We start from the raw sequence: 12,473 nt of genomic DNA, 5'->3' as shown, positions 1-12,473 counted from the left end.
AGGTCTCCAATGGAAATTCTAATTTCCCTCGTTTGGGGTCATCATGATAACAATGCAAACTTTACCCTGTGAGCCAGAAAAGGTTCTAAATCAACCATTCTCAACCTCTGGGTCAGGACCCCCTTCGGGGTCGCATATCAGATATCCTGCGTACCAGATATTTACATTATGATTCATTACAGCAGCAAAATTACAGTTATGAAGTAGCAGCAAAAGAATTTTATGGTTGGGGGTCACCACAACATGAGGAACTGTATTAAGGGGTCGCGGCATTAGGAAGGTTGAGAACCACTGCTCTAATTGGAAAGGGTCTCTGGGGTCACCCAGTGTGGAGTTTGCTGTAACCTTCTAAGGTGTCTCAGCCCATCTCACTGGAGAATTCACCAAAGAATTAGAAGACTCAGTAAAAGAGAGGTGGGGTTTGTTGATTAAAGTGTATAGCTTGTGAAATCCTCCGTTTTCCTGTGACTAAAAATTCTTGCTTGTAATTCCCAGTGAGGAAGGCTCCGAGCTATTCATTAGCACAAATTAAACCTGTCGTACCAGGCAAGAGTCCTTCTGTGCCAAGTGAGGGCTGGCCCCTCTGTGGAAATGGCTCGACGCCCTTCTGCAGTGTACACAGGCTTATCCATCTATGGGAACAGTGGGCCATGAGCCCGGCAACTGTTACAGGAACTGCAGATGCAGGGGCGAGCTGACATAGGAGGTCAACAAAGGCCTTCCCCGAGACCCAAGCCATCAGAGAGAAAGAGAAGCAAGAAGGTGTCAAGGAAGGCAGGTTTAGCTTAGCAGAAGAATGAGTGATTCGAGTTGGGAGGGAATAGGTTTCATTTCTGGCCTTAAAATAGGGATTAAAACACACTTAAGAAACACCCCGATACTGGGTAAGGAATTAACTAGATTATTTTTGGTGTATCAATTACTTAGCCTTTATAATGTCTTGGTTGCTAGGAGCTGAGGCGAGCCCAGGCAGGAAGGCAGCTGTTGGTGTCAAGCTACATCTTAGTGCCTCAGAATAAGCCGTGTATTTCCATGGCCCTTCCTGGGACTTTAGGATAAATTCTATTTTCCAACATCGGACAATGTTCTCAGACATTCCCTGTGACCCCAGCTGATATCACCAAGGGATACACCAAGGTTCTGAGGGCAGCAGGAGCACCTACCGGGTTATTGCTGGTCTTTCCTGCCAGGATGACCCGGGCCTTGACCTTGTTCATGTTGAAGTTCTTCAGGTAGGCCTCGTGGATTCTCCTGGCCAGAGATTTGAGGTCTGCAGTCTCCGAATCTTCCAGATCATGTTCACATGTAAGAATTTCTGCTTTCAGTTTTGCTTTCTCAGATCTTGGCATCCGCCCAAAACGAATCGCTGGAGTTGGGGTGGGATGAGACAAGGGGAGATGCAGAAATGACCAAGGCGTGTGATGAGCAAGGCAGAGGCCACACTAGGCATGACGAGCTAAACCTATTCCTTATTATGACCGAACTTTCTAAAGGCCAACCACAGAGCTTATCAGTGGGGTAGTTTACTGTCCTCAGGTAGGCCATCCGCCAAAGTGAAGGGGACTTAAAGCAAACTATCACCTATGTACTATCTATATAATCTGACTATCAATCCAATCATCTGCCCATTTATATACATCATCTGTCTGCCTATCATCTGCCTATTAATCATCTATCTATATCTATATCTATGTACTTATAATCCATCTGCCTATCTCTCTCCTTCCTACACTCCCTTTGTTCCTCCCTCCCTCCTGCCCTCCCGGGTCTCACTTAGTGCCTCGTCCTGGCCTCCAACCAACTGCGTGGTGGAGGATGACCTTGAACTCCTGAGACTCTTGCCTCCACCCCTCAAGTACTCAGATTACAGGCCAGGTCTACGTGGTGCTAGGAACCCAGTGCCTCAGGCGTGCCAAAGCACTCTACCAGTTGAGATATATCTCCAGCTCTATTTTGTATTTTTTGAGACAGGGTCTTTCTATGTAGCCCATGCTGGCCATGAAGTTACCAAATTCTTCTTGCCTTAGCCTTCTAAGTGCTGGGATTACAGGCATGTACCACTATGTCCGTGCTCTTAGTACTCCTTGGAGACAGAGGCAGGTGTATCTCTGTGAGTTCAAGGCCTGCCTGGTTTATAAAGCGATTTCCATACCAGCCAGGGATGGGTAGTAAAACCCTCAACTCAAAATTAATTAATCGATTGATTGGTTGGTTGATTTACATTCACTGGGTACCATGTTCTAAATTAGATTATGGCTGAGAAAACAAAACTCACAGTATGGCACAATGTTTGAATGGACCTACATCTAACAGAAGTGATGTGACATCGTGCCACTCGTGATTCCCACACCCCAAGTGGACAGCAAAGTCTTACCACAGTATTTTCAAGTGCTCTGCTAAATACGAGCTGCTGGGGATATTTACATGTTACAGCACACCAACTCAAAATATAGGAGGATAAACTGAGTCACGGGCTGACATGGTGTGCCCAGCAGCCTTACCTACCATTGTGTGACATTCCAACGGACAGGCACTTGTGGAAGCGGCAGTACTGGCACTTATTCCTGTTCTTTTTCTGAATCTTGCAGCTCCGGTCACATTTGTCGTACACCAACTTTAGCCGAATAGTTCGCCGAAAGAAGCCCTGTGATATCGCCACAAAATTGACGTAAAGAACATGGGTTCTGGGTAAGTCACCAGACTGGTGTCACTCAGCTTTCTTGTGCATTTGACTGACTGGTTTGTTTTGAGACAGGATCTCATGTAGCCCAGCTTGGCTAAGAGCTTGCTCTGTGGCCAGGGGTGTCCTTGAACTCTTGGTCTTTCTGCTTCCACGCTTCCACCTCCCAAGTGCTGAGACCACTTGGCTGAGCACCATCATGCCTGGCTTTGTGGGGTGCTGGGGATCCAACCCAGGGCTCCATGCATGCTAGGAAATTACTCTACCGGCTGAGGTACACTCAGCCTCACTGTCTCTTTCTGAAGAAACTACATGTTAAAGTTCTAGTCATGTAAACTGAGGCAAATTAAAAAATGCGTGTCTCACTGCATTGAAAATGGAAAATAATGATCTAAGGCAGAATTTAAAGCGATCTTAGAAAGACCCTACCTGACTGGGGAAGAGGGAATGGTAGTTTCTTGGGCCACAATACCAACTCCTGAAGAGTAGACACTATAGCAAGAGGGAACCAGTTATTTGAAAGCAACACCCTTGCTTTATAGCAGCATTGGGGCTTCACCCATGAAGAAAACAGCATGAACCCATAAAAGCCAAGACTAAGCAAAAGCGATTGGACATGACCTCGACAGAAAGCCCTGCCACAAGACGTGCTTTTAAAGGGACGTGGAAGGAAAACTCAGCTAAGATAAAGATACGGCATTTATCTTAGCTTTTGATCCTTTGCTTTTGAGTGCCCCCTCCACTTGCCTGACATGGTGGACTCTTGTGGCCCACGCAGAAGGGATCAGGCCTTTATTGGGATGGGGGATTGGAAGGAGTAGCTTCTTCATCTAGGCATCTGAGGCAGAATGGAAGAAAGATGTGTGGAATGGCAAGGAAGAGTGAGAAGAAAGGACAGTTAATGCCAGGGGCCACCAGGCCCTAGATCTGGGCTTATTGTTCCCATGCACCAGGACCACCTGAAGACAAATGACAGGGCTTCAAGAATGATGTATAGGAAGGAAGGTCTGTGGTATTCCCTCAGACCCTGGATACTTCCGGAAGGTACTAGAAAGGGAGCCTGTGGCTTTTAAGCAAACATGTGCGTCTCTCAGTTCCATATATGGCGTTCATGGAAGTGACAAGCTTGAGAATGTATATGCAGCAGAAGGGGGCTCGCTTCATGTATGTGGGGCCTGGGTCATGACTGTCTGGAGGTCAAGTTGACTCTTAAGAGGAGAGAGATACTCAGGAGGGTGCAGGTGGCTAGAAGGACGGGAGTATGTGCCAGAAGCGACCAGTGGGGGTCAGTTACAATAGCAGGAGAGCCGGTCACTGTGGACTCCGAGCAAGGGGCAGGACACGTCTGATGGCTAGCCCCTTGCTCAATGCATGGTAACCTCTGCCCTAGCTGGCCCCTGGAGAGGTCAGGAGGCTGTAGGTAAACACACCCCACTGCATGGTCACCTCTGCTCCAGCTGGCTTCTGAGGTGGTCCCGAGGTAAAGTACGGAGCCTACACTGGTGTCATGGGAGGAGACATTTTTAAAGCAACTGTGTTTGGTTTCCCTGTTTTTTTGTTTTGTTTTGAAGGATGCATCCCTCTAGAGTATTTACAAATCACAGCAAAGCAACCTGCCCTAGATTCTCCAAAGAGTAGTCAACCTGCCACTGAGGCCAGTCCTCTGCCCTTTCTGTAGGTCTCAGTGGTGGGCATCTTGCAGAGGAGCAAAGTCATGTGGCTACCTCCCCCTCCACCCGGGGCCCTCTATACCTTGCAGCCTTCACACGCATGGACTCCGTAGTGGTAGCCTGAGGCCTTGTCCCCACATATCCGACACTCAATGTTGAGTGCACCGCCAGGGGACTCATCCGTGCTGGCGGGGATAACAGGGCAGCTGACTGAGGAGGGGCTGGAAGCTGGAGAGAGTGTGTCTGTAAAGAAGAGGAAAGTGTGTGAGACTTGAGGTACTAAGACCCGTGTCAGAACCGGATCCCTCGGAAGATGATTTAGAAGTAGTCAGGGGACCTGGGATGAGGGCAGGTGCCCATCTTGAATCAGCCCTGCCTCTGGCCACACACTGCCAGTAGTTACCATGGTGCCCCCATTCCTGAAGCTCATGTACACTAGCCGGCTTCCTCGTACCCTACCTCCAGTTCTTCAGAGGCCATGTTATGAGAGAGACCTGCACGTGGGCCCCAGCCTCCCATGCCACATGACCAACACAGAGCTGGCTGCTTTCCAGTCTTGTTGTTCCTGTTACTCAGTGGCACCAGAATATGACCTGATGATTCATGCGGGTCAGGTGCAGTGACACAGGTCTCTAACCCTAAAGTTCAGAAGCGGAGGCAAGAGGATTGTCAGGCCAAGACCAGCTTGAGCTACACAGTGAGTGAGTCAGAGACAGAAGAGAAAATGGAGAGGAGGAAAAGGGGAAAATAAAAGAGAGCCGAGAGCGAGAGTTGAGAGAGGAGAGGAGAATGTGCTGAGAATAAGGCAGAAAAAGAGATTGAGCAAGAAGAGAGGAGAGATGGCAGAGAAAGGAAAGAGAAATGAAAAGATACATCAGAGCTGGGGAGAAAATGCTTCTTAAAAACCCAATGGATGAAAGCCTTGGGTCTAAAAGATACAAAGAAGTCTTAACACCAAGCAATAGAAGACAACACATATAAAAGGTACCAATAAACCAAAAGCATCAGAAGCCCATCAATAGAATAATACATACTTTGCCCAAGAAGACAGACCGATGAGGAGTGTGTCCCTGTCATTAGCAGGCTGTGAGTTGAAACCACAGTGACCGTCACTGAACACCCATTAAATGAAATGTCTTTGAAACTGACAGCAGAAGCCCCGGCAGGGTTGTAGAGTGACTGCTGTCACTCATGGCCAGTGCACTCGCAGAACGACAGGGACAGCCGGTTTTAAAGCAAAACAGTCATAGGTGAGAACAATTGCATCTCTGGTTACTCACCCACCTGACTTGGGAACAGGTCCACACAAAAATCAATGATAGCAGCTTTAAAAAAAAAGTGTATGTAGGATGTGTTTGATGTGCATGCCATGGCGTGCTATGGCATGCATATGGAGGTAGGTCAGGGGACAATTTGGTGTCAGCTATCACCTTCCACTTTGTTTGAGGCAGGGTCTCTCTCCTGTTGTTTACCTCTTTGTACACCAGGTAGCTGGCTTAGCTTGTGAACTTCCAGGGAGGCTCTTGTATCTGTCCACCTTTTTCTCCAAGCAGTATGGGGATTGTGGACTCAGCCTACTATATTTGACTTCTTTTATTTTTTTTCAAACATATGTTTTTAGGTTTTGAAGTCAGGTCCTCATGCTTACATGGCAAACACTTTTACCTATGGAACCATTTCCCTGGCCCCCAGTAGTTTCATGCTTAATTGCTAAGAATTGGAAGTAGTCAGATTAATTAAGCCTGACATCCTGCATTCCATCCCAGGAGCTCACAGTGGAAGGAAGAGAATTAACACATGGAGGTTGTCCTCTGTCTTCCACAGACACACCACACATGTACACATATGTTCCTACACACAGAGAAGGGAAGAAAGGAAGAAAGGAAGGGAAGGAAGGAAGGAAGGAAGGAAGGAAGGAAGGAAGGAAGGAAGGAAGGAAGGAAGGGAAGGGAAGGACGGAAGGAAGGAACAAAAGGAAGGAAGGAAGGAAGGGAAGGAAGGAAGGAAGGAACAAAAGGAAGGAAGGAAGGAAGGGAAGGAAGGAAGGAAGGAAGGAAGGAAGGAAGGAAGGAAGGAAGAAAGGAAGGGAAGGAAGGGAAAGAAGGAAGGAAGGAAGGAAAACAAATCATAACAAACCAACTATAAAAAGACATCCTAGCAGCTGATCCCAGGGAACTGCCCTGGCAGGGCCAGGAACATTCATTCCTGTTCTCACCCCACGCAGTGGATGCTCCCGACTGTGTGGGACATCAGGACCAGCACCTGGAGTGTACTTACTGCTTTGGCAGTGAGGAAGTCGCGTCTAGAGTAGAAGCTATATGGTTCCATCTAACAAAGCTAGAAGCAAGACCCTAAAGGATCAAACATTTCACAGTCACTTAACTGCATCTCTGAACAAAGCCTGGGCATGCTTATTGGAATGCAAACTCCACCACACAACAGAGCTCGCAGTGTGTGCCACTCAATTAAAAAATTACAAGGCATACAAGCAGAAATCTTGGCTCGCGATGAGAAGACAAATGAATAAAAGAGACCCAGAAGTGACACAGATGATAGAATTTGCTTCCAAGACATTAAAAAGTTATTCTGAACATACCCTAAAAAGCAAGACGGAAGACTGAGTGTGTTGGATAAAAATGAAGGTTCAAAAAATAGATCCTGGTGCTGGTTATGAAAACTATAATATCTGCTGTGGACAATAAACCAAGGAGACTAGATGCTGCAAAAGAAAAGATTGGCAAAGTGGAAAACACAGCAATAGGAACTATCCACAGTGAAACACATACACACAAACACATGAGAAAGAGAGAGAGAGAGAGAGAGAGAGAGAGAGAGAGAGAGAGAGAGAGAGAGAGAGAGAGAATATGTACACAACAGCATTAGCTATGGGAAGGAAGAGCAAAGCTGTTAAGAAATCTTCAGGCCCAGATGACTTCATCTATGAAATCAACAAAGCATTCAAGGAAATCCAAGTATCAATTCTGTAGACAGAGACTGCTTGTTCATTTCCTGGCTGCCCTGACCCAAATAATCACACAGAAACTATATTAATTACAACACTGTTTGGCCTTTTAGTTCAGGCTTCTTATTAACTAACTCCTACATCTTAAACCAACCCATTTCTATTAATCTGTGTATTGCCACGGGGCTGTGACTTACAGGAAAGGTTCCAGCTGTGGTTCTTCTTCGGCAACTATGTGGCATCTCTCTGACTCCATCTACTTTCCTCCCTTCCCTCCCCCCCCCCTCTCTCTTTCTCTCTCTCTCCATCTCCCAGCCTGGCTATATTCTTCCCTGATATAGGCTTGGTAAACATATTCATAACATACAGAGGGGAATCCTACATCACAATTCTCCAGGAAAACTTCCAGGAAACCAAAAAAGAGAGAACATTTCCTCATTTCACAAGGCAAGAATCAATCTAAGACCAAAGTCAGACAAGGATATTTCAGAAATAAAAACTAGCATCCCCTTAATAGAATATTAGACAATTAAGCTGTTTACCAAGAGTATGAGACATTAGGACAAATTAACATTTTCCCACTGGAATGCAAGGTTAGTTTAACTGTCAACATATGCAATTCACTGTATAAATAAACTCCAAGGGGCTGGGCAGCGGTGGTGCACACCTTTAGTCCCAGCACTCGGGAGGCAGAGGCAGGCAGATCTCTGTGAGTTTAGTGCCAGCCTGGTCTACAGAATGAGCTTCAGTACATCCAGGGCTACACAGAGAAATCTTGTCTTGAATGAATATATATATATATATATATATATATATATATATATATATACACACACACACACACACACACACACACACACACACACACACATATACATATACAAACTAAAAGGAAGCTTTTTGATCATCATCCTAGCACATAAAAATAATTTTCCCAAACCTAACACTAATGCCTAATAAAAGTTCACAGCAAGCTGGGACAAGAAGGTAACTCCAGCAGCCCAATAGGAATGCTGTTAGCAGGTATGTAAGAGAAACGGTAGCCAGCACACTCTGTGGCAAAGACTAGGTGGTTTTCTCATGACCAGTACTAAGAAGAGGCATCACCGTTCCCACCTAACATCAGGCTGGAAGTTCTAACCAGTGTAACAATATGGAAAAAGGAAATTAAAGAGACCCATTTTGAAAAGGAGGAAGCAAAGCTGCCTCCATGGCAGATGATATCATTATTTACAAGAATAACTTAAAGAACCTATATTTAAAAAGTCACTGGAACTAATTAAGTTTAAAAATTAACATTCAAAAATGATTATACACATATATATATATGTATGTATGTGTGTGTGTGTGTGTGTGTGTGTGTGTGTGTGTGTGTGTGTAGCACCGAATAACCAGAGCTTTAAATACAAAATAATCAATACCACTCATTTATAATCAGGTTAAAAGTACAAAATGCTTCCATATAAATCTGACACAATATGTGAAAAGCCTACACATGAGACTGAATAACACACGGGCAAAGAACCTGAAGAGGACCCAGATATGAGAAACAGGACTGTCAGAGATCAACAGAAAAACTCAGATCAGGAAGATGTCAATTCTCCCCAAAATGACTACACACATAACTCTAATGAAAAAACTCAGCTGCCTTGACTGACTTGAGTAATTAGGGCTAGGGGACTAGCTCAGTGAGTAAGAACACTGTTCTTCCAGAGGACCTGAATCTGGTTCCCAGCATATATTTCAGATTGCTTACATCTATATCCAATTCCAGCGCCAGGGGAATACAATGCCTCTGACCGCCACAAGTACGTGCACTCACGTGTATATAATCACACACGCACGCATGCACGTGCGCGCGCACACACAACTAGACCAGAGAACTTATCTGGGGGGCACTGGGCAATTGCACAGAGATCTACTGTGAACAGTTGCACAAGGCTCTACCCAGGTATCTGCATTCTTCTCTTGGATGAATACACAGGAGTGGAAGGACCGCAGCATAGAGCATGGAGCAGATGTCTGTGTGAGTTCTCAGGAGATGCCAGCACCATGGGATTGGCATCCAATGAAAGAAATGGATGGAGCTGAGCAAAAGCCTAGATACAGACCTACAATGTCCACTGATTTCAGAGGCACACAGACAATCACGTGCTCCTGTCAGTGAGTTATGCCCAAACAACTGCAAACGAAAGAGAAAGTGAGAAGAAACTTTGATCTGTATATAAAAATTAAGTCGATGAACATAGGACTTCAATGTAAAACCTAAAACATCTTGAAAATGTCCAAGCAAAGACCTCTTAAATATGACACAAGACGCATGGTCACCAAAAGAAGGACACTGATAAGCTGGACTTTGTCAATTAGGAACTGGTTTGCATTGAATGCCACAGCTAATAAAAAAAGACAAACTTCAGGCTGGGAGGAAGTATTTGTAGACCATTTATTTACCTGAGGAAATCCTTGTATCCAGAATACATATAAAATTTCTATTATCAGTATAAGAAAATACACAACCCAAGACAAAGCGGGCAAACAATTTCACCAGAAACTCTACCAAAACAGTTACAGGACAAATCATCACACCAGAAGATGTAGCACCAGAGATGAGCAAACTAAAACGATCCCCACGGAGCATTGTGGCTCTCCCGCAAGGATGGCTAAGGAGTCAAAGAGTGGTCACCTTCCACAGATGAGCCCGCGAGGAGCTGAACTCCCACACTGATGGTGGGGACAGCACTTTGGAAAGCGTTTTGGCATCTCCTGAAAACACACACACACACACACACACACATACACACACACACACACATCTGCCCTGCTAGCTCAGCCCTTCCTATATATTTACCCACAGGTGTCTGGACAAAGCCTTGCCTGGATGTATTCACAGTGGTTCTAAATGCAGGAGCTGGGAACTGTCCACAGCTCCAGTGTTCACAGGCAGACACATGGAAACAGAAAGAACATCATGTCGGGCAGTGCACAGCACTGAGGGAAGAATGGGTACACAACCACCACGCAGAGGCGTCATCAACGGATCTCAGAGAGTGTAGAAGGACATCTAGGAAGAGTCATGCATTTAGAGAAAGTTCCAGGAAACACACACTAGCCGACACAACACACACGTAAAAGCCTATAGAGCTAGAAAACATATCAGAAGTCATGTGGTAGAGAGGAAGGAGGGCATTGCAGGGGAAGCGCCAAGCTGACTCTGATGGGTGCAGTCATTACTTTGATTGTAATGATGGTTTCAGAGAGACAGACAGACGGACGGAGAGACAGAGATTCTTTTTAAAAGTCTTAAATACTCTGAGGAAAATACACATCTAGGAAGATCTTTCCAGAAAGCAGCACTTACCTGTGATGACAGAGCTCTCAGAGCCTGGACAGCTTCCTAAATATTGGTAGTCTGTGAAACTAAAGCTTCCAGAACTCTCTTCCCCAAGGGACTGAGAAATCTCTTGAATGTTTCCCATTTCTTGTAAGAATTCTTCTGATAACGGACTCTCCAGGTCATCCGTCTCAAGTGGAGAGAGAGGACAGATGGGGCTCTCTGTGTCCACCATGTTGGCTGGAAGTGGCCAGGCAGGCCACAGAGCGTCAACCTGTGGGACAAAAATAGTCAGAAGAGCATTCCCTTTCTGCTCTGAAACGAACACCACTTACCCTCGAAGGGCTGTCTAAGTTCAAATCTCAGCAGTGGCAGCATTGACTCTCCACCCTTGACACTTGAAATCACAGTGATGCGTTCTCTAAACTGGGTCTGGAAGGATGGCTCAGCAGCTGAGAGCACTTGCTGCTTTTGTAGAGGATCTGGGTTCGATTTCCAGCACCCACATGGCAGCTCACAGCCACCTGTAACTGTGGTTCCAGGGAACTCAGACCTTCATGGGCAACAGGCAACATGTTTGGTGCACACGTATAGACCCAGGCTAAATTCTCAAACATATAGATATATATATATTTTAAAATCTCCAAACAACAAATATAGAAAGAGTCAAACTATATGCAGAGGACAACCCTTCATTGCTTACTGACTGTTCACTACACATGAGCTCAGCTTTCCAGTCATGGACAAAAACACAATTTACGTTCCCTGAAACATGCCTTCCAATGGGGATACAGGTAGGGGCCAACTGAATGGGATGTTTGGTGGGGGTGAGAGACACAAGCAGGAACAGGTAAAGCACAGATGCCTCAGACCCGGAAGCCTCAGAAGGATGCGCTGTTCTGGAGAAGAATGTTCCAGTACAAAGAATGTTCCAGTACCAAGTGCTGGTACAGGCCAGCACATTCTAGGATCAGCAGGGAGGCCACAGGGCTTCGTTAAGGGGCACTAGGAAGGAAGGCTGGCGCAGTCAGCAAGAGTGTTGTGTGTTATTCACTCTTGGGTGTTCTTCTGTAGACGTGAAGGGCAGTCAACTGTAGATAGTATTAGAAAAACTACACAGTACCAAGTGCTTTGTGGAGTTTTAAGTGAGTCCCAGGCAACTCCAAACTCCACTTACCTGCAAGCAAAAATCAGTGCCCTTATGATAAGCACACCCTCCATAATCTCCATTGACTTCCTGTGATCTCCAGGTCAAAGTCCAATCCCTCAGTGTGTCAGTCCAGCCCATGGAAATAGAGCACACTAGGCCTCTTGGCTTTGCTATTTCACTGGGCAGCTTTGCTGGGACCGCCCACTGCTGCCTTCAGTAGGCCCGACTTCCAGCCCACCTAATCCTGACAGGTCACCAAGCACCCAGACAGACTGACAAGATGACATTCAGCTTCCTGACCTGTTTTTCCATCTAGAAGTAGTCCCAGAGCAAGCCTCACGGAAAACACCACAGCTCACGTCGCAGAGAAGGCCAGAGTTGCTGCGGACTAGCCAGGCTGTGGGCTCCAAGTGAAGCAGCTCCTGCCGTGCTGTGACCACAGAGAGCCCGTGTCTTCTGAAGAGCACTTCCAACTCCCAGAGCACTGAACGAACACACGTGCACTGGCAGCTCCGCACTCTCCCACTTGCCAAACGTCAACAGACTTCTCAAGCACAAAGAGAAAGGGGTGTTTGGGTTTCCTCAAGGAACGAAAAATGGGTACAACTATATATTTTTGTGAAAATTCACATCTCAGGCTTGGAACCCTAACAAGTTATCACAGGTAATCATTATAGACC

The 12,473-nt window shown here is 46.0% G+C and overlaps 1 protein-coding gene across 4 annotated transcripts in view; it reads right to left on the bottom strand.

Moving 5' to 3' along the window:
* Window positions 1-12,473, bottom strand: part of Ppara (peroxisome proliferator activated receptor alpha) — a 67,756-nt gene that overhangs the window by 15,814 nt on the left and 39,469 nt on the right. For all 4 annotated transcript variants that reach the window (XM_075960248.1, XM_075960250.1, XM_075960246.1 and 1 more), the window contains exons 3-6: window positions 10,671-10,917; window positions 4,433-4,593; window positions 2,506-2,644; window positions 1,164-1,366 (exon numbers count right to left, since the gene is read on the bottom strand). In XM_075960248.1, the coding sequence (XP_075816363.1) occupies window positions 1,164-1,366; window positions 2,506-2,644; window positions 4,433-4,593; window positions 10,671-10,878 (711 nt within the window). In that variant the 5' untranslated portion in view covers window positions 10,879-10,917. The remainder of the gene's footprint in view (window positions 1-1,163; window positions 1,367-2,505; window positions 2,645-4,432; window positions 4,594-10,670; window positions 10,918-12,473) is intronic.

The sequence above is a fragment of the Microtus pennsylvanicus genome, chromosome 2, assembly GCF_037038515.1.
Source record: "Microtus pennsylvanicus isolate mMicPen1 chromosome 2, mMicPen1.hap1, whole genome shotgun sequence".
In the NCBI taxonomy this organism is placed as follows: domain Eukaryota; kingdom Metazoa; phylum Chordata; class Mammalia; order Rodentia; family Cricetidae; genus Microtus; species Microtus pennsylvanicus.
This window is presented reverse-complemented; position numbering and strand designations above follow the sequence as displayed.